This window comes from Aspergillus piperis, assembly GCF_003184755.1.
Source record: "Aspergillus piperis CBS 112811 unplaced genomic scaffold BO85scaffold_27, whole genome shotgun sequence".
NCBI lineage: Eukaryota > Fungi > Ascomycota > Eurotiomycetes > Eurotiales > Aspergillaceae > Aspergillus > Aspergillus piperis.
The window spans coordinates 1-21,581 of NW_020291617.1; the positions used below are offsets into that span (position 1 = coordinate 1).

At 46.2% G+C, this 21,581-nt stretch overlaps 6 protein-coding genes across 6 annotated transcripts; 4 read left to right on the forward strand and 2 right to left on the reverse strand.

The window, feature by feature from the left end:
- Window positions 1-358: 358 nt before the first annotated feature.
- Window positions 359-1,642, reverse strand: BO85DRAFT_453515 (sterol desaturase family protein). The gene is made up of 2 exons (XM_025661073.1): window positions 1,383-1,642; window positions 359-1,324 (listed from the first exon to the last, which is right to left on the reverse strand). Exons 1-2 carry the CDS (start codon window positions 1,487-1,489, stop codon window positions 760-762), a joined length of 672 nt encoding a protein of 223 aa, XP_025510793.1. The 5' UTR covers window positions 1,490-1,642; the 3' UTR covers window positions 359-759.
- Window positions 1,643-2,991: 1,349 nt separating this feature from the next.
- Window positions 2,992-5,118, forward strand: BO85DRAFT_463392 (NCA2 family protein; the record flags this gene model as incomplete). Its single annotated transcript, XM_025661922.1, has 4 exons — window positions 2,992-3,008; window positions 3,065-4,645; window positions 4,694-4,819; window positions 4,878-5,118. 4 exons carry the CDS (start codon window positions 2,992-2,994, stop codon window positions 5,116-5,118), a joined length of 1,965 nt encoding a protein of 654 aa, XP_025510794.1.
- A 1,073-nt stretch (window positions 5,119-6,191) lies between these two features.
- srgA (Rab family GTPase srgA) lies at window positions 6,192-6,941 on the forward strand (the record flags this gene model as incomplete). Its single annotated transcript, XM_025656481.1, has 3 exons — window positions 6,192-6,221; window positions 6,277-6,544; window positions 6,619-6,941. 3 exons carry the CDS (start codon window positions 6,192-6,194, stop codon window positions 6,939-6,941), a joined length of 621 nt encoding a protein of 206 aa, XP_025510795.1.
- A 1,316-nt stretch (window positions 6,942-8,257) lies between these two features.
- BO85DRAFT_492540 (putative AAA family ATPase) lies at window positions 8,258-10,562 on the forward strand (the record flags this gene model as incomplete). Its single annotated transcript, XM_025663781.1, has 2 exons — window positions 8,258-9,784; window positions 9,834-10,562. The coding sequence occupies 2 exons, from the start codon at window positions 8,258-8,260 to the stop codon at window positions 10,560-10,562; spliced, it is 2,256 nt and encodes a 751-aa protein (XP_025510796.1).
- A 324-nt stretch (window positions 10,563-10,886) lies between these two features.
- On the forward strand, window positions 10,887-12,133 carry BO85DRAFT_430406 (RNA-binding domain-containing protein; the record flags this gene model as incomplete). Its single annotated transcript, XM_025658290.1, has 3 exons — window positions 10,887-11,410; window positions 11,472-11,577; window positions 11,631-12,133. Exons 1-3 carry the CDS (start codon window positions 11,075-11,077, stop codon window positions 12,131-12,133), a joined length of 945 nt encoding a protein of 314 aa, XP_025510797.1. The 5' UTR covers window positions 10,887-11,074.
- Window positions 12,134-12,420: 287 nt separating this feature from the next.
- atrA (protein kinase MEC1) lies at window positions 12,421-21,328 on the reverse strand (the record flags this gene model as incomplete). The annotated part of the gene is made up of 26 exons (XM_025658291.1): window positions 20,681-21,328; window positions 20,006-20,631; window positions 19,645-19,949; window positions 19,195-19,590; window positions 18,988-19,140; window positions 18,833-18,929; window positions 18,273-18,752; window positions 17,976-18,218; window positions 16,687-17,916; window positions 16,079-16,619; window positions 15,548-16,028; window positions 15,184-15,487; window positions 15,033-15,130; window positions 14,877-14,969; window positions 14,660-14,821; window positions 14,465-14,561; window positions 14,221-14,415; window positions 13,884-14,166; window positions 13,636-13,833; window positions 13,442-13,566; window positions 13,301-13,383; window positions 13,117-13,239; window positions 12,974-13,061; window positions 12,830-12,914; window positions 12,661-12,779; window positions 12,421-12,615 (listed from the first exon to the last, which is right to left on the reverse strand). Exons 1-26 carry the CDS (start codon window positions 21,264-21,266, stop codon window positions 12,421-12,423), a joined length of 7,386 nt encoding a protein of 2,461 aa, XP_025510798.1. The 5' UTR covers window positions 21,267-21,328.
- Between the last annotated feature and the right edge of the window lie 253 nt (window positions 21,329-21,581).

Sequence of the window (21,581 nt, forward strand, 5' to 3'; positions counted from 1 at the left end):
ATTTATTTTATTTATTTTATTTATTTTATTTATTTTATTTATTTTATTTATTTTATTTATTTTATTTATTTTATTTATTTTATTTATTTTATTTAATATTTTAGTTTACATGCACCGAATGAGATACGTTTGATTGGCTCCCACAGTAGGCATAATACAATGTGGAATCTGACCATAGGGTTAGAGTGACAACAGTGTTGGTGCCGGCACCAATAAGCTATCTGCTGGTGCTTGCTGAATGTTCCACTTATAACATCACTCCTTAAGGCGCACTAAGAACGTATTCGGACATTACGTTAGGTCACTAGGTGTTTCCGGGGATAAGTGATCAGTCTAGGGTAACTAAATATTAGTTGCTATTATGATGTAAGCCCAACATTAACACATCTCCAACAACGCCCCTTAAACAGCCTTGCTCCTCTTTCCTATCATAAGGATCAAAACTAGAATTTAAAGAACATATATGACAAGGAGATAAAACTATTTTCAAAAAGTAAATTACATGTCTGCTCAAGGCAAGGGATATAGTTCAATTCTAGCCATGACACCCCTCAGCTAGTCAATCGACCCAAAAGAATAAAACTTGAATTAAAATCCATATCTCTATATTAGCAAGTGTAAGTCATAAAATGATGTATCACGTCGTCGATAACCATGGTCAAGTCCCGCCGAATGGCCGTGTCGCCAGAGAGCCCATATGGCCCTGAGACATGGCCCATACAGGTCACATTTATTTCAGGCATTGCAAAGACTGGAATATCACTGAGCCTTCTTGGTATCCTTCACAGACTTGTTTTCCCTTCTCCTCTTGATAGCCTCCGGGGAGTATTCGGTGTCCAGAAGATAATCCCACCACCTGAAGCTGCTGGAATAATTTCCTACAAACTTCTCGTGGTGGAGATCATGGTGGTCTGCGCCAGCCCAGAAAGGGAGGAAGTGATGAAGACTCCATGGAAACTCATAGCCACTGTGCGCATCAATGGCCTGGAAAAGCCGCAAGACGATCCAGATGTACATCGTAAAAATATGCAGATCGCCGGTTACTGCACACCATAGAATTGGACAACCAACAGTACCAAATCCAAGAATCATGACTTCAATTGGAGAAGCATATTCAGCTGCCATACCGAAAGGTGCGGAATATTGATGGTGAATCTTGTGGATGGCTTTATACAGTGGACCCCAATGGAGAGCACGGTGGGAAAAGTAATGCCACGTGTCTTCCAGGACAAAGAATATCGCTATTTGATAAGCCATGGTCCACAAAGAGGGAAAAGGTACAGAGGTGGAGAGGCCGAAAAACTGGGCCATCGGGTGGAAAAGCCTAGAGCTGTTAGTAACGCCATCACAAATGGCCCATAGGAAGATCAAGTATTTCTCACCATATTTGTGGCAGCTCCACGGTAAAATGGCTGAGTAGCACAAATCTAGCACAATCCCATTGCTCTCGTAAGGATGGTATCTTGCTCTGTAACCCAATTAGAACCATGGCAAGTAAGCTTCGGTGATCCTGAGCCTCACGCTTTGTATCTTGTAGTTCTTGAACAAACCGAGAGTGTCTATAAAGATCCAAGGGAGGGAACGCCCGAAATATACAATTTCGTGCATTACAAAAGACATGATTCCAGTTGCAAGAACGTCATTTTGCATCCAGGCATACCATGCTGTCCATAGTCTTTCGACCACGTTCAGATGAGTATTGTATTTGGAGATTTCTTCAAACTGGCCCCAGTATGATTCTGGCGTAGACAGCAAGGTGGAATTCCTATGTCCTGTAAGAACTCATATATAGAACGGGTGGTACATCAAAAGCTGCTCACATTGTACAGGGACGCAGGCCGGCTTTTGCCCTTGGCACTTTTCTTCTCACCTCTCCTTCAATAAACCCTCGCTATCAGAGCGAGAATACGTAGACGACAGAGGTATGTGAGGTTAGAGAGTCGTGTTTATGCGATTGGCATATGACCAATGTTATGAACGAGGATAAAAGCGTTGTAGCAACAATTAAGTAGTTGTTAAAGGAATGTTGCCTGTGAGAGGTTGGCTGGTATTTCAGGAACACTTGTGGAAGAAGCGCGCGACCAGGACAGCCGCTCCCGAGGTGGCGAGACCTTTTCCCCCTGGCCTTGGACCTTTCTGGCACCACTGGCTAGCCGACTGGGACCGATATTAGTTAGCTCCACTTGCTTGGAAACTAGTCTGTATTCCTTGGTAGATACGCTAGTTAGTATGTTCGCTACTTATTATTATCTAATTATATTATTATTCCTACCCCTAGCAGCTAATCAAAGCGACCTCCTCACTGCACTGTATAGAGAATTTGCTTTGTATATATTGGTGGACTGGATTAGATCTAGGCAGCACCCGGGTAGGTTAATGAGACATACTCTCCGCGCACTATATTAACACGTACATACACCTGCCCTTCTGAATGGAGGCAACTGGTTCGGGAGATTTCAGACAGGGGGCCAGGGGCCAGATTACTAAGCCATAACCAGTGGCCCGAGGACTACAAAAGCGAAGGGCGTGCTTAGCACAGCTTCCATATCACACAAATAAGTTATTACTTGTATTATAGTCACTGCCGTGTCCGGTGTTCATTGTACTTTTATATAGATTTCCCAATATATTCAGCCCTCCGCAGATGGATGTTTTTTTCTTGATTGGACTTATTTATCTCCTACCTCAAGCTTGACTCACTGTGAGTTCAATCGACTTACGATAGATGTAGTAGCAATTTAGGTAATGCTCAGAACACCGTGTTACCCTGCCATAATACACCAACTGATACATTTGATTATATCATCTGGTCTGAAGAGAGAAGAGAGTACATGATGCAAAGGGTGAAAGTGGGCTTGGTGTTTGCATGATTTGCTTGGTGCGCATGACGCCATTATTCTTAAACCCGAACTTCTTGATCAGTATTTCTTCTGGTTATTCCACTTATTTTTCATTGTTCGCCCTACTCTGCCGTTTGCTTCACCATTCGCAATGTATGCGATAAATAAGTAAGTTACTCAGTTGTATTGTCAGCATGAGGGGAGTATTGACACTGTCACCGTAGGGCATACGGTCTGGATGCACATTTTGATAAACTGTGGCGGCAAATAAGCGATAATACCTATCCGAAATCGCTAGACATCTACAAACACGCAAGCCAAGCAAAATACCCCATTGAGAATGTCGCGAAACTGGAGAAGCTCATGGACTCACTTTCCGTGACATCCAAGTCTCAACCGTTACTGCAGACGGAAAGGCTTTTGAAAATAATTGCCGAATACCCCGATGATGTGCTCAATGCTGATCCCACGCTGCCAGACGTGAATGTTTTCATGGCACACGTCGTAGACACTTCTTGGCTCGTAGCTGCTAAGGCTGCAGTCCAGACTCTCGGAGTTATACTGAATACGCTATCAGATGATGTACTCTCCCTCAATGACGAGATGCTCTATTGGGATAGTGTTTTGGAGTCCCCCTGGTCACTTGGGCTCTACATGCTCCAAACCTCGCCAGTAGTGCTTTGGAACAGATCCCGAAAAGTCTGGCACCATGCTAACTCCATGAACAATTCCCGGACGTCCGGTCAACCCAGCTGGATGCAATTTTACGAATCTGTTCGTCAGTGTGTCCTTCCCCAAAATTTGCATTTTTGGCGGGGAAGGATGTTATCACCACTCTCAACAGCGAAGTCAGATGTACGGCAGAAGCAGAAGACATTGAGTTCATTGAAAGATATGAATGCTTGTAGCATAGGGATCCTCATAAGAAACAGTTTCTCATGCGCAGTTGGCGACAATTTTACAGGCGACAATTCTACAGGTGACAATAGCCATGGTATGTTCACTGAGAGCTGGCAGATCAACGTCCTTGAGAGTGTGGCCTTGATGAAATTGCTTCTCGAAGATGCTGAAAAGGGAAGTGTCCCGTGGAATCATGAAGAGCACATAAACATGGCGATCAATCAAGAAGTCACGTCGATGCGCATGCATTACTGCAGTGATCTATCATCTGAGGGTCCGAGATTTGTCATGAACCAATTGGGCTATATACTTGAACAGCTTCTACCGGCCTATGCCAAAGCTTCAGCCACCACAATCAACAACTCTGGACGCCCTCATTACCTAGTACGTTTTTGGCTACCTTTGACCCTTGCACTATTATCGACAAGTACATCACTGGAGCTGTTACGGAATAGGCGCCATGAGCTCTTGGAATGGGTTGCCAACTTCGGTTCAACCACTATCGAGTTTTGGAATAACTGGGTTGTAGACCCACTTCGCAGGCTTATCGGCACTATAAGACATGATGAAAAGAGTGAAATTGCATTGATGAGTAGAAACAGCTTGGAAGCCGATCGAGCGAGTTTGGAAAGAATGGTTGTGGACTTCGTTCTTGATCGTTGTGAACCGAACAAGAATGACTATGATGCTTTTGATACCCATGTCATTGCTGCTAAAGTCCGGGAAGGTGACTTGACACCAGTGCTGAAAGCATATGAAAATGACCTACGTAGTCCTTTTGTCGGGACCATCAAGGGTGATTTGGTGCGAGCACTTCTAATACAGATACAGAAAACAAAAGTAGATGTTGAAATTGCGATAGGGGGAATTGACGCTCTGTTGAAAAGCCAAGAGCTGGTTTTTGGGTACGACTTCCGGCCAAGAATACCAGAGTAGCCATTGACTTTCTATAGGTTTATTGGACTAACCCCAGGCTTAATGGTGTCATTTGCGACTCTTCGTTGGCTTTACGGCTTGCTGGGCAGTCGAAGGGGCTTCCGAATGGGTAAGCAGCAGGACGAACTGAGACATGCTCTCCGGTAAGTTCTGGCCTAGTCCCAAAGAACAATTCGATTTAGGCCTAATATATCGCTGTAGGATTGTACATCGGACTTTAACATCATCTGCCTCCACTCCTGGCAATGCGCTGGCATTTAGAGACTATGGTCTCCTCATATGCAACGCCGAAGTCCTACTCTCAAAGGCGCGGATCATACTGAAAGGCGCGGATCTCCGTTCATTCCAGGAAGACATCAATGAATTAGTCGAGCGGGATACGATTGACCGGCAACTCAAGGTTGTTGAACGAATGGGTTGGGTCTACTCAAAATGGATTTGATGCAATCCGTTATGCTCACTCTTTTGGTGGAAAATATATTTCATGCCTTTTGACTTTGGCGGCTGACAATATTCTCGACAAGTATTACTGTATTATCTCTTACATTCTGTCGTAGACGTATTGTCGAACAATGATAGATATTGTGGTGGTCCAATCTACACCAAGCTTATGTACAAGGGAGCTCATTTCTACGCCTTGGTATATCTCGGACAATCCTAGTGTAAACAGGGTGAAATGACGTGTTCGATGTTAGTGACCATTTCAATACCCAAGGATATGATCAAGGCTACGGGGTATTGATGCTATATCTTCAAGTAATACTTTTGATTTTATTATTGTTTTTATCTGTCGTGTTTGGAACATCTGACTGGAGCCACAAATGAACAGTAGCTGTCTTAAAGTGGTATAAAAGCTGATAGTTAAATACTTTCATCTGTGGGGTGCGCTTGGGTAGACCGGACGATACTAGGCGATTACACAAGTGCCCGGGATACTACTCCGATCATGTACTCACTGTACGTGCATATACTGCTGCCAGCTTCCTGATAAACCTTGGAAAGAAATCAGTTCCCAAAGATAAGTCGTGCTACTGTTGTCTATCGAATGAAATTATTTCCCCAGCAACTTTCCGAATTTGAACGTGTCCAACGTCGCCGATTCTTACTTCAACAAAAGGTCTCCGATACAACACCTGTCTTGTCCCGTCCCGTCCCCTGACCCCATTCTCCGGACCGGCTCCTGGTTCCGTGGAAGATCCTGAATCCAGCACCTGCCACTATTCGAAGACTTGAGTTCTCTTACAGTCGGTATTATTGACGGAGACAAGCAGACAAACCAAGTGAAGTGAAATTTTGTTTCCAGCCAAACACAAACTTGTCGAGAAACCATAAGCGGAATCGGAAGGGATAGGAGAAAAGAGAGGGGGCACGCAAGACCAACAGAGGAGAGGGGAGAATAACGTCAAACCCAACTAAGACGAATATCGAGTAGGGATTAGCACAACGCAGAACATAAACTCACTATCACGGCTTTCATCCCTCGTTCTCTGTATACCTCGAGCCTGCAACAACAAGATGGCTGGTACAAGGAACTACGACTTCCTGGTGAGTATTAATTAATGCCCCAAGAAATCAATAAGCTAAATATCGGTCTCTGTAGATCAAGTTACTGCTGATTGGTGACTCTGGGGTCGGAAAGTCATGCTGTCTATTGCGATTCAGTGAAGACTCGTTCACTCCGTCGTTCATTACTACCATCGGAATCGACTTCAAGATACGTACCATCGAGTTGGACGGTAAACGCGTAAAGCTCCAGATATGGGACACAGCTGGGCAAGAGCGATTTAGAACTATCACTACCGCATACTACAGAGGAGCTATGGGTATACTTCTTGTATACGACGTTACCGACGAAAGATCATTTCAAAGTGAGAAACGCTTTCCTTAAACCCGAGGTGGATCATGAGATAATATGATGCTAATGCCCAATCGCCTTACTTAGACATTCGCACTTGGTTCTCAAATGTTGAGCAACATGCGAGCGAAGGCGTTCACAAGATCCTTATTGGCAACAAATGTGATTGGGAAGAGAAGAGGGCTGTGTCAACTGAGCAAGGGCAGCAATTGGCCAATGAGCTGGGAATACCATTCCTTGAAGTATCAGCTAAGAACAACATCAACATCGAGAAAGCGTTTTATGATCTCGCATCCGATATCAAGAAAGGAATGGATACGTCGAAGTCCGAACAGGTCGGCTCCCAGGGCGTGAGCATAGACCAGCAAGGTTCCGGGTTGAACGGCAATGCGGGTGGGAAGTGCTGTTGATTTGTTAGTACACTCTCGTTTGGTCTTCGGGTTATCTCTTTCCATTATGACTCTATGTCTTTGCGTGTTACAGGTTTGTGTGCCATGGCTTCAATACATCATTATGTTCACGGTTCGAATAGATGCTGGGAAGCTAATTGGCTGATTCTGCTCCTAACCCATGTATGTTGATAATGAAGGCAGGGGCTTATGGTTTTCGTGAATGCCTTCATTCTTCTCTCTGTTCTGTCTTGGGTCGTCATCCATTTACTGCGATTGAATTTTCCCAGGTGGCGTTTCTCTGTTGTATTCATTACTGTGCAAGTGAAATTAGGTATAGCATAAACAGTCTTTTGCAAGTGCGGTATACATCACCCGCCAGCATCTCCCAATAAACATGAGGAAACTTGGGGCATGTCCGTATCTGAATGGTTTTGGCAAAAGTTGACTGCAGCCGGAGACAAGTATGATGGTGGTCGTACTATAAATTGAAGATCGTCGAATAGGGAGAGCACCGAGGTATTGAGCATCACCACACTAGGAGTGTTGATAGCAAACGCGGGCCAGAAAAGAGATGTCCCTGGAGGATCATGGTCTGACCTAATCAAAGATGATGGTGTCTAAGCTACTTGGATAGGTAAAAGAAGAATGCATGAAGTTCGTTGGTAACGTGCACCTCTGTGAGAGTTAATCCTCTCTGTACGGTCTGAACACATCTCATTCAGTAACTTAATATAGCACTGACACTAGCACTGGCATTGCCATTCTCTCATTGTGCCGGAAAAAAGTTACTATCGTGTACTTGGAAACATTTGCGGCCGGTATAGTAGACCATGATGTTACTATTGTATCTTCTGCTCCTCTCAAAGTGGGGCTGTGTGGATATCCATTTGAGATGGCCCATTATTTGTGAACGAGCACTTTACGGAGTACAGATTTTGTTCGGAACCCTGTTTTCTCCATCCTTTGTCTTTCTACCATCGTATGAATCAGTCAAGGATATCAGCAATAGAAAAGAGGGAAATTTCCTGAAACTGTGTTGGTACTCCCTTTATCGGACTTTAATAATCTTTCTTTTCGATCCCGCTTTTCTCATCCAGTATACGCGCTTAGCAGCCAGTTTACTTACGCCTTTCTCGGATCACCTATCTGTAAGTCAAGGCAGTCAAAATTTCCCGACACGTCAAATTCATCGTTTCCGATGCCTAGGATTTGCTTACAAAAAGATCATTATGCAGGTCATGATACTGTAGAGAGGAGGTATACTCAGCTGCAGTAGTGGGAACGCGGGACACTAGGCGTTACTTTTGGAGGGGCCTTCAGCTACCGCTAAAAAAATGTCCGAGACTCGAGCCTTCACAGTTCGACCGCTGTCAAAACAAACAAGAACTGATCATAGAGATGCCTTTCGCGTTTATCTCTCCTCGTCGTCCTTGGCTTTTCTGAAGCTCAGAGCTGGAGATGTGTGCAGCATTAGTCTCGCCGACGGTCCATCGAGAACGGCAATAGCTTGGAACGCGACCGAGAACATTCAGAATACGGTTGTGCAGACCTCAAGAACTCTTCAGGAATGTTATGGATTCAAAATTGGGGAGAAGATTACAATATGCAAGGTCGATGGGCCCCTGAATAAGATCGACAAAGTCTCCATTATAGAGTGTTCAGATAGTGATAGGATTGCAAGATACGGCGCGATTCCACCCTCTGACATAATTCACTGGTCATGGTCCCTGGAGTTTCCTCTTCTGAAATGCGATGGCATTACTATTGGCCTAGTATTTGAGGTAGAGCTTAGGGGCCAACGCCGGAGCTTCAGAGTGGCAGATATCTCAGGTGAAGATGGAAGTACTACCTGTACTCTCTTCAGGTTCGCTGAAACCAGCGAGATCATAATGGGCGAAGATCTTAAGAAACCTCCAGAGCGCGGAACCTCCAATATCCAAGTGCGGCCGACCGGGCTGGGAGGGATGGACCGGCAAATCGAGAGTATCAATGAAAGTCTTGCTGACTTTAACCCTGGTCTAGACAATCTAGTAATGCCTTCATTCTATGAACACAGTCGAGGCATTCTTCTTTATGGTCCGAAGGGAACAGGTAAGACGGCGCTTCTGGAACAGATTAAAGCAGCAGGGTGGAGGCAAACATTTCATATTGGGTCCTCAGCCTTCGGCCGCAATATTGGAGATGCCGAATCCAAGATGCGCAATATATTCCAAGAAGCAATGCGTTCTCAACCCAGTGCAATCCTGATTGACCAGGTGGAGTTCATTGCGCCTAGACGGACATCGCTCGATAGCCAGTCGTTGGCATCGGTTCTATGCGAATGCATTGACGCTACAAAGAATGCATTCGTTTTGATCGTGGCTGCAACCCGTCATCCGAATGATGTCGATGATGCACTGAGGACACCGCATCGACTAGCAACTGAGATTGAACTGCATATTCCGACAGCACAGGATCGAGCCAAAATATTGCGTGCTATATGTGGATCCCCATCCCCAGCATTGAGCGATACCCTCATAGACTTGATAGCGGAGAAAACCCATGGTTACGTGGGTGCCGATCTCTTCGCTTTGCTTCAATTGATTAGTCGCAAGGCACGGCAAAGACAGATGTTGGAACCTGAGCTTTGTTTTAGTGACAAATGCATACCTGCCGATAATGCTGTTGAAGGTCTGGCCACTCCTGAAACAGGCATAGCTATACATATCAAGGACGTTGATGTCCTATCAGCCCTACAGGAAACTCGACCTACTGCTATGCGGGAAGTGTTCTTGGAGACGCCCAAGGTCAGGTGGTCCGACATTGGTGGGCAGCACGAGATTAAGAGACGTTTGCAGAAAGCAGTGGAGCGTCCATTGAAGGTAAGCGCGCACCTTTAGATTGTGTTGTTGCAGTTCTGACAAGGCCAAGCATCCCGAGCGAATGAGGAGGCTTAATTTGACCAGCAAGAAAGGTGTACTTCTTTACGGGCCACCTGGATGCTCTAAGACGTTGACGGTGAAAGCATTGGCCACGGAAGCAGGGCTCAACTTCCTGGCAGTCAAGGGAGCCGAGATCCTAAGCATGTACGTCGGAGAATCTGAACGAGCATTAAGGGAAATCTTTCGAAAAGCTCGGTCTGCAAGGCCCAGCATCATATTCTTCGATGAGATAGACGCTATCGCCTCGAAACGTGGCACTTCATCACAAGGCGGGGTTAATGTTCTTACAACTCTTCTCAATGAAATGGATGGCATCGAGGAGCTTAAAAGTGTCCTAGTCATCGCCGCTACAAACAAACCTGAAGTGATAGACCCGGCGTTGATGCGCCCCGGTCGATTGGACAATATACTTTACATAGGACCTCCCGACTACGAGGCGCGGAAGGAGATTTTGGACATATGGTTCCGCAAATCCGTCATTAACCCGGAAGTTGAGGTGGACGTGTTGGCCATGAAAACTGACGGATATTCAGGGGCTGAGATCGTGAGCATATGTGAGACAGCCGGTGATGCTGCGTTGGATGCAGAAGAGGAGACCGGCGAAGCGCAAGATATCCGATGGGAGCATTTCGAGTATGCGCTTAAGCAGGTGAAGAGACAAATAACGGCTGCTGTTGTTGAAGCGTACGAACAGTGGGGTGACTCTGTTGACATATGAGCACAATTGTCTCTATATAGAAACTATATAACGATGCGATCATTCCGACTTGGAAGTAATAAACCAATCTTCAAGCATGGAGCTGCTGTTAGTTGACTGAGTACCTTGTTTAACATGTGGATTCTCTTATTCTTAGACGAAAAGGCAAGAAATCAAGACCGAGAAAGTAGAAGCAAGAGAAAAAGAAAAAGGAAAACAGGAAAGAAAGAAAATTAATGATATTTTAGCATTGGTTCTTGATGTGCAGGGGATTAGGATAACAAACATGGGACCCGCCTATCGTGCGGATAGCAAACCTACCTGGCTCTGACCTTCATACATGACACAACAAGCTGCCAATTACTCTGCAACTTCTGATCCGTCTTGGGCAACCCCACTCAAAACCAGACCTTCGTCGATGCGTCTCGCTCCCTTAATATCTCGCTTACCCAGACTTATTTCTTGCTACAATCTGTTCAGCTTGCCCTTGGTGGTTTCCTAGAAAGCTCCCTCCACCAAGTGGATCCTGTAGGATGCCAGAAGAATACACTCGGGGCCGCTCTCGTGGCCGTTTGCCATCCTCGGAATTTGATCGGGCCCCATCCTTGCAGCGTTCTTTGTCCCCTCGCTCAGAATCGAGATTCAACACCACACCCCGGAGGCGTTCTGTGGAGCGTGGTGCTGTTCGCCGCAATGGTCACCGTTCCAGAAGCTGGTCGCGGTCACCGTCGCACAACAGAGCGCTATCCCGTAGTCGAAGCCGAAGTCGAAGCCGAAGCCGAAGCCGAAGCGAAGCTCCCAGACGTTACAGAAAGAAAGACTTCAGTCGGACCCCGAGTCCCTCTGCCGATGCTTCAAGAAGCTCAAAGGTCGGTTGCGCTCGCATCATCCCAGTCTGTAGGTTTATGCTAGAACTAACGGAAATCAAAGATAGTTATTGAAAAGTTGACCAAGAATGTTACCGAATCACATCTTCGGGAGATATTTGGTGGTTTTGGTGACATACAAAGTCTTGATCTTCCCATGAATAAAGCTTGTAAGTCCTATAGACTCATGCTTTCCTACATGCCCAGGCTGACGCTCTACTAGTCATGACAAACAGGGGCACTGCATACATACTCTACCACGATCCTGCGGATGCAGAGGCAGCCATCGCGCATATGCATGAAGCTCAGCTAGATGGTGCCATTTTGAATGTGTCGATTGTTCTTCCTAGGAGAGCTTTTTCTCGCTCACCACCACCAGTTCAACATAGCAGAGCAAGCTTTGGCCGCCCAGGACATGGCCGCGGACCCCCGTCGGATAGTCGCGCTCCAAGGTCACCGCCACCGGCTAGGAAATATCGCCGTTCTCGGCATATGGAAAGACATGACATCTATAGGCCTCGCTCTCTGTCGCGCTCCAGGTCGCCACGCCGCTCTCGATCCCTTTCTTCCAAATCCCGTTCAACTTCACCACCGCCAAGGCGGACACACTCGCGTATGGACAGCTCCCAACGTCGCCGTCGCCGTAGCCCGAGCTACAGCAGCTATGGCTATAGCAGTCGCAGCGATAGGGAACGGAGCGCGAGCCTAAGAAGAGACCATCATTAAAACCCAGGATTGTTTTACGATATGGTCTTGGTCTCATTTGATAGTCTATAGGATGTCACAATGAAGCTACTGTTCCTGGCGTCGTTCAACTACAGGGGACTGGCAGAGTGATGATGGGGTGCAGGCCGGTGGACTTCTACACTCGAATCAATTCGAAGCCTTGTCCTATAATTAATAATGTAAAGTTATCTTGTGCACGGGAGAAATTTAGGAAACCCAAGTCATCCACAATCTAGCTCCAGCAATCACAAATCACCCAGGACCAGGGTCAGTGACGAGAAGCACCTTTAGAAAAAGGCGCACCAGCCAATATACATAGCGGCTAGATTCTTTACATCCGTTGCTTGTACAATTAATTCGTCTACGTGACCGTCCACTGAAAGGGGGACTGATTCACCAGGTAGAAGGCCACGAAGTTTGTTGCGAACATTCTCCAGAACACCGGCAGGTGTCTCTGGGGCATTGGCATGTGTACGACGCTTCTGTTCATCAGCAACGTGGCCGTATACATCTTGGGTGGTGCTTACCTTCTTCCCGATAAAGTCCGTGGTAGGGTCATGCAAGAACGTCTCCAGAACGGTCATGAGTGCGTCTTCGTTGTGGCGAAGTAGACCAAGACTAATTTCACATGTCTTGCGGAACGGACCTATCAATGATATTAGCACATGAACGTTTCAGAGGTCGGTTAGAACGAACCATTGTATCCATAGGCACCGAACGCATCAACCATGTTTTGGGTCAAACGAAACGGAACCAATTCAGGTATATCGAATGTCAATCCCTATCCATGTCAGCCAAAAAGATGCAAGGCAGGTTTGTCTTGGGTCTCGGGCGCCTAACCTTGTCGAAAAGGCAATTGAAGTCGACATGTAAAACACCTCCCGTGCCTTCCTCGAACAGTATGTTCTCACCATGTCGATCACCTAACCTGCAGAGAAATGAGCTGAAAGGGACATATATCAGCAAAGTTTGGATTGACGAACCCTAGGACATGCCCAACCATGGACATAACAGCACAGGAACGAGTATAGCGAATCCTGGCAGCAAACCATGATCCTGCTTCAGGAAACATTTCAATGAACCATTCATACAGAACCGGGGGAAACCTGCATCGAGATTAGTCTTGGAACGGAGTGACTCAAGAGGAAGTGCATTCGGAAAACTTACTTTGACAAAACTTTTGTTGTGAAAAGATGGAGTTTTGAGTTGTCGGAGCATGCTTCGTTCAGGTCGTGTCTGATCTCATTATACTATAGTAGAATCACTTCAATAGCTGTATGGCTATCATCATGAAGCTGAAAAACTTACGTTTGGCGCGATGCCTCTCTCTCTCAAGAGCTTGATAACAATGTCCCTCAAAGCACGAAGGTTATCGACCCATTCGATTAGCCCGCATTCTTCGTTCAGCGGTGTCACAGCGTACGTTTTAATATCTGCCACAGCGATCACTCGGTCAGAGGATAATGGAACACAGAGGATATGCTAGACGTTTGAGTACTTACACATCCGTCGTTTACTCGATTCCACATCCTTTTTGAAGAGCCGATTGATCATGTTGTTGAATTCCATGAGCCGTTGATCTTTGCGCAGGTCATCCTTGGGCTTGCACAGAATGTTGTATACTTTTCCATCTGAGCCCCGGATCCCTATCCTTCGCGGTTTCTGGAGAGAATTCAAGACCTGCACATCGTCCAGTATGGCTATCAACAGTCAGTGAGATTTTCGCAGAAGTCAAATCAAGAAGCGTTACCTTCAATAGTCGTAGGATCCCTAGGGAAGGCCCTGAAACCTTTCAGGTATTCAGGTTTATGGCTGGCTGGTAGCGTCGGCGTTAACATTGCTTGGAACGGCACCACAAGCCTACAAGGCGCCACCTTATGACTGAACTTCAGATCACGCAGGCTGACTCTCAGGACTTTGTCTTCGATGCGAGCTATGCACAACCTTAGCATTTCCTCTGAGAATTTCTGTCCTTGATTTATCATGCCACGCATATCTGACGATGGCTGATTTTTCAGTTTCTTGTTGACTTCCTGCTTGAGATTAGCTCGAACTGATTTGATGCAGATTTCTCTTTCTTGACCTACCGTAATCTTCTGCAGGCAATTTATTCCTCTAGATGCCCGGTCCTTGGAAGAGGACTTAACCACTGCGAGGACAGTCCATAGCCCTTGTTGAGGAAATGAATTAACTGCCCTGGCTACGATCTTGGTCAATAAGTCGTATACCGTCGTATTTGGGTGACATATCCTAGCAACAACTTGAGGGAGAATGGTGAAGAGCTGTTTCTAGTTAGCAAGCTCTCATATGGTACTCGACTTTGTTACCAACCAGCGCAGCCGGGATCCTGTTCACATATTTCTTGAGTTGTGTATGCATATCATCAAGGCTCTTTTTTCGCTGACTCAGAGTGTGCTTTTGGAAATCTCTATAAGTCGTCCCGATTATTCCAGTCAGCATGCGAATCGAGGTGAAGGTAACGGGAGTTGAAATCCTTAGATCCCGAAGAAAATATTCACTACTCACTCGTTGTCGCCTCTCTTAGGATCAAACGGCTGGTCGACGGTAGAAGCGTGTTCTAGCCAGAGTGTCAAGATTTTGGGCAAGGACTGGAATACGTATTTGTTGCCATGGGCCAAGGACCGGAGATAATTGTCAACAACTAATTTTGAGGCCTCGCCACTCAAGCTGGGAAAAAAATGAGCCATTGATCATTTTGCAGGTCAGGGATAGGAATGCTGACTAGATCTGTGCTTCCTTTCCCAGAGGTTTTGCTTTCTCCAAATCCAGGATTTTGTTGTAGTGCTTGCCTAGGTAGTAATGAGCCTTCTCCCACCTAAGAACCAGTTAGCTTCCACTTCAAAACACCTGCCGTACCTTTCTGGGACATAGAATTTACCTAGGGTGGAGCTTTATAGCTTCCCTGTATCTCTGGACGATAGCATCTGATTGCGTTTGCCCTGCCCTGTCTGTCCACTTGGCCAGGAGCAGATGTGCCTATATGATTGTTACAGTCAGATCGTGTCGGTAGCCTGTGGACGGTGACATACTCGAGCCAAGAGCATATTTTGATGTTCACCATTATTTGCAATTAGCGATGAGGTACGCTCTTGAGATGTGGCTGTTTCTGACGAGAACTCATTAGCAGTAATTGCGCCTTCCAGTGTTTGTATTGCTTTCCGATGATGACCGTCTTTCCAGAGGAGCCGTGCGTGCTCAATAGTGGCAGATCGATCGTTAAGACGAGCCGCATGTAGCATCGACTGGTAGGCTTGATTGGTGAAGTTGCCTTTGCGCGACAGACGTGCACTAGTTAGCCAAGCAGCAGCTATGTCGGAATCGGTAAATTCGTTCCTTAAGGCTCTATCAGCATTCGACTAGAGAAAGTTCATAAAGAGGGCAAAAGTGACATACGTTAGTTCCATCGTAGCCCTTCTAAGGCCTAAGAGATATTGCTTATCAGAGATGTAGCCCCCAAGGATATCCAAACGTCGATCCAGTATATCAGGTAGTTTTGTGCGCGAGTCATTGCTCTCACTATCCTCGAATTTAGCGCGAGCTATAGACTCTACCTCGTGTAGAGTATGTAGCTTGAGAATGCTATCATGGCATGACTGCAAAGAAACCACGGAGTTGGCTGTTAGGGACTTGGCCACACTGAGTCGTAAGGCCTCTATATGTTCCCAAAATTCCGTATACTTGCCTTGCCGGAACGCATTGAGGGCCAATCCAATCTCAATATTGAATTCCCCCCTACCCAACCGCGAGAGCTGCTGAAGATACTCATTTAACTTTCCCCAATTACTTGTGATCCAGGTCGCTTCTACTGCAAAAGGTAGAAACTTTCTAGACGAATTATTTGCTTTCAAGATCTCGAACCGTGTGAGAATGGCATCTAAAAATGTGTCAGTAGACCGGCTGGACGGGGATTGATTAGGGGAATACCTTGTTGTCCAGATTCCTTGAGACATGCGAGTAGACCCCACTGTGCTTCGCTATCATTTGGTTCTTTCTCAAGTTGCAACTCATACCAGCTTTGTGCGGTAGCCCATCTTCCTGCCTTTCGATGCTCAAGTACCTGCTGATCAATGTTTAACACGTGCAGATGGCTTGAAATTCCTTCGATACCATCTGGTTCGTCGATCCGGCTGTAGATATCTTGTAATCGCTGGTAGAGAGGTTCGACGGCGGCGCCTCCTTGCTTAGAATGCTGGTTTTTCCACTGTCGGATGTATTGCTCCCAATGGAACAGAGCCCGTGAGAACGATTTGCATTCAACAGCCCTCTTGGAGATGACCTCTGGAGGTATCGAACTCAGAAGTATCTCCACAGCTTTGGCTTGCGAATGGTAGGTGTCTAACAAAGCATCGCGAGATGTTCCTTTGTGGTTACGATTAGAAGGATGGCTGGGGTTCCTGAGACTATTTATCTGTTTCTTTTTGCCCTGTAGCCACCTTGAAAGGTAGTCGAGGACCTCGAAAATGCTCTGTTTCGAATAGTGTGAGACAACAATCAAACGAATCTGCACAAATAAATGGAAATACGCTACTCACCTGACTGCACAATATGATGTTCTCATATACATAGTCGTGTGTGTCAGGTAAGGGGTGTGACAGGACATTCACTAGCTCACAGCGTAGATCTTCTTTCTCTTGTGGGCTCCCAGAAACCGTACGGTTAAGGACCGCGAATGGCAGCAAAAAAGATGCTATTGAGATGTCTTGGCCTTTCACAATACGGCTGCAAACACTGAATACTAATTTCGCATTGTCACCGTTCCCAGCTTGCAATAGATCTTGCACAAAGGTCCGTAGCCAGTTGCCATGTGTCAATCCAGCTGTGAACAAGGGATAGCTGCAGTTAGTGTTTAGGGTCCCAATGGTAACTGTATACTTTGAGGTAAGGAAAGGTGCTAGAATGTTGCGAACAGTTTCAGGTAGCTCTAGCCAGCGTTGATATTTCTCATCTGCTCGGAAGTCACGCGATCGATTGGCCACGGCTGAATCAAGACCGCAGAACCTGAGTAGGTTCTGCATCGCATATGCAAGAAATCCTTGAGCTCTAGTATTAGAAGCTGATAGGAACGTCTCGACTAACACGTTCTGGAGGAAGAAAAGTATGAAGTCAAAGGTCTCTTCCATGCTGTCGAAGTTGGACAAAACCAGAATCCCTTTCTTTTCTTTCACCGTGTCCACTCGGTTAGGGTCAAGACAGCCGATCAAGCCTAGACATTCAGCCGATAACTTGGTTATAACATCCGAGCTAGTGTTAAATTTCACACAACAATCAAGCAATGACCGTGTTAGCTGTGCAACAACTGGATCTGGAATCTCACTGAGAACAGATCTATGAATGAACTCTTCATTCTGGGAGAGATAAGGAACTAGCTCGTGCAAGGATTGCTCAACAACCGTTGCAGTATCACTCTGACAACGACGAATGAATGCAAGGAAATGGCTTCGTACATCCATCTTCTCTTTCATGCTATTTAGCGTGGCTTCATGCTTGTCGAGTATTGGAATTGAAGCTAGCGAGGGCATGGTATTGAAGATATCGCGTACCAACTCATGGTGAGACTGCATGATGTATTCAACGAGTTCGTGCGCTTGCTTCCTTGTATCCTCAGTGAACATGTCCCAGTATCTGATCACAATTGATAGTGTCTGATCAATGAGGGGCTCAACTTCCTCTTCTTGCAGGGAAATGATCAGGACTCTCCAGACGATGAATGCATTATTACACAGCTCTTGAATTTCAAGAGCAGCTCGTAAACATGCGCATATCTATGTCACTTTAGCTTATTACTGAAAATCACATTATATGAGCTGACATATGTACGAACCTGAGGTAAGGCGCTACTGATATGGCCACGAGCAACCTTTATCATCTCTCCAATCGCTGCAATGTTCCTTTTTTTCTCAATCAGAGGTTGTCTGATCTGAAAGTCATTTACAGCATGAGCGAACTGTGTAATGATTCCAAGGACATGCTCCTCAATGAAGTATCCTATAAGGTTCGCTCGTTTTGGTGTGTGACCTGACTTTCGTGGAACAAGGACGGCTAAAAGATGAAGTGCGCGGAGAAACTACAATTCCTTCGTGTCAACGTCGATCGCGCTGTGGAATCGGCAATGACTTACCCTCTTGCCTTTGTCCTCCCCCAAGTCGCCAAGGCCTTTGAGTAGGTCACAGGCAATTAGTATCGGCTCAATCCTCAAAAGCTCAGCCAGAGTACGGCCCCTAAAGGCAGCATCAACTTCCGACAAAGCGGACATGACGGATTCTTCTGGATTCGGCGATGGTTGGCTCAGCAAAAAAGCGAGTATCGATGCAAGATTGTTCTTCTCTGAGCAAATGTCGAATGGTGTCTTCGCGTCCTTGTACGTTGCCCCAACTCTGACGATCACATCGCGCTTCCGGGTAAGTACCAGATATGGAAGGACATAGGTCTCTGTCAATCTGAGGAAGTCATCCACTTTCATACCCAGGAGGTCGCAGAGCTGTTCTGCCATGTAGGGGCGAGACTGAAAATTCCTCACAACGGTCACTGACAAGGTCCTCCAAAAAGGCCTGAACAAGGCGGCCGGAGTGACAGAAAGATGTTGTGCAAGCCCTGAGAGCTAAGTTCTATTAGATGATGGCCTAATCTAGTCACATGCGGAAGGCAGTATATGATCACAATATCAGGGTCCATACGTACTTCGGTATAAGCCACCGCCCCTATAAACGGGTTCGGATGTCCAAGGTACTCTACCAGACGAAGAAGTATGATATTCATCTCTTCGTCGTTAGAAAACCTGTAGATATACGATATGTTAGCGAATGCTCACAACCACTTGACAGGATCAAACTCACTGCGCCAGATGACATAAAGTAAGAATACATGTCTCATGTAATGGCGTCTCCTGTTTCTCAGAGAGGCTCTGCAACCAGTCCAGAATGACAATGAAATTACCTCGTCGGGTTTCGTGGTCGAGATCTCTACGAACGAACGAGGTTATCGAATGCCTGAAGAGTGGTCAGCACTTCAAAGTTTTCGCAAGATCTTTCAATAGAGGATACCCTGTAGTAAGACGTAGCTCTCTGACAGAGCTCCTGAGAGAATTGAGGCAGAACTCGCCGAAAGCAGAAGATGCAAGCTGCATATGAGCTGGGTCGGAAGTATGCATCAACGTCCTTCTTAACGCAACTGTCGCAGCTATCCTCAGATTTGCAGTCCGTGAAAGGTTCGAAATGATGTGATTCAAGATCTGACATAGTTCATCGCTCTTGAGAATGCTGGAATTGCTTTCTGGTTCGATATCACGACATTTGGAGTCACAGATTCTACAGTTGAAATTGTCCTCTGTATCGACATTCAACATATCTACCAGGTTTCCAGACAATGCACAGGGGATATTGCACAGAACACATAAGAATCTTAGTTTGTCCTGCTCCGATAGTCCAATGTATGATGTACTTTCCGTTGTCAGTCAACAATTGTATTCATGGGGGCAATACATGTCGACTTACAGAACCGCACAGCTCAGATCCCCCAGGGTGCCACTCCGATCACAGCCGAGTAGTTCAAGTGAATTGGCTATAAGCCTCTCTGCCACATTTCGGCCTTCTCTGTAGGCATCCAATCGCGGGAGACAGCGATGTTTGGCCATCCGGACAGCCCCAACACCACTAATGGAAGAGTGGTCAGAACCCGGGAATTCGTGAATAGCTACCGTTTCCGTTGAATGCCCCCCGCAGAAAGCTGCCTCTGCACCTTTCGCGTTGGAAGAATTGTAAGTCATGGGACAATGTACGAGGGAGCATTCGATCGCAACCTAGCTTTGAGTTAACCAGACGGTAGCTATGGTGAGGGCCATACGGGATGATATACCTGAAGACAAGTATCGAATGAACTGAACAATGCGAGGTTACTCTTAATAGGTAGCACAGTAGCCCCCATTGATTGCATTATATCCTTTTCGGATGTGAAAGCCTTAGTGAAGCTGTCAATGGCATGGCTTAGGCTTAATTGGAGAACAGAAGCCTGATTTAGCATTTCTAGAGCAAAGGTTTCTGCGAATGTCTGGAGGGAAATGTATGCTAGCCTCTGTTTCGCTGATGTATGTGGAACATGGTCGCAAAATCTTTTTATGAACCTCAGGAACTGTGAAAAGGTCTGCACTTGGTTTGTGACGTCCTCAGTATCTGCTTTGGAGCGCCAAAGCACAGCGAGCTTCCACAAGCGCCGATAACTATTAGAGAGCCATGCCAAGTCCTGTCGTTTAGAGGGGATATTATAAGAAACGTGAGCATTGATTGTAGATGTGAGCATATCAAGGCATAGACGGACTGTTTGAGCGCAGCTATCAAGTCTGATCAATCTCTTCAGAGATCCACAGCGCAGGCCAAGTCTGTCAAGATCCAAAGTACAAGGCTGCTTCGGGTATACTACAGGGGAGCCGGCCACATGGGTAAGCCGAGCTCGAGACTGATAGGCGTCAAGAGCATCAAGGAGTTCTGGAGTGATCAGTATAGGACTCAGATCTAGCCGAGGAATCTCACAAACCAGTAGTGCAGGCCCGAACAAAGGCAGTAATACCAACAAACGAAGACCATAGCTTCGTATGATTGTGTGAAGCGTTGAACATACTTGCGAGGATGCCACCGATTCTATCTTCGACAGGCTCACTGTCCCAGGTAGAGAATAGATGGACTAGCCAGACGACTAGACACGAGTACAGGGGACTTGCTGCATCCTTTCCCAGAACTTCTGGCTCTGGCATCTCCAAAAGCGCTAATGGGGCTTTGTCAACAGCATTTTGGACGATGTCCAAGCAGTCCAGGAGTTGACCTTGCAATTCCGACCTATCATCTCTGATACAAGGCTCTAGACCTGCTTTCAGCACGATGCAAATCAGTTTCTTAACATCAGTAATACTATCATTAAGCTGAAGATGACTATATTTCCCCTCAAGCAACTCATGCCGGAGCTGCGAAAATGCCTCTTTAGTTAGACCAAGCGTCCCATCACCCTGTGATGAAAGGTGTGGTGCAAGGTTGGCTGCGAGCGTAGAGGAAACTGGCTCTGCAGGATTCCAATCTGCAACCTCAGGAATAGGTAAACGAGACTCCTTGCGCTTATTAGTTGCCATTGGCGATGCCTTTATACATGGTCCTGATTTCTCCCAGGCCTCGTTGAGCGCGAAGAGTGGTGATCAGACCGGCTTAAGATCTACGGATAGTAATACTCATGTATGTTTCAGTGACGCGTAGTACGGTGTAAGTTACATGTATGGTTTCCCCACAGTCTATCCATCCAGTGAGGTGTTGAGATTCTTTAATGCACGAGTTAATGTGGGTATAAAGCATGAACCCCGCTTATCAATTGCTATCAAAGTGAATACCATCAAGTATCGACTTGTTATGTGCACGGTTGCAGAATAGTAATCGTATACGGAGTACTTGGA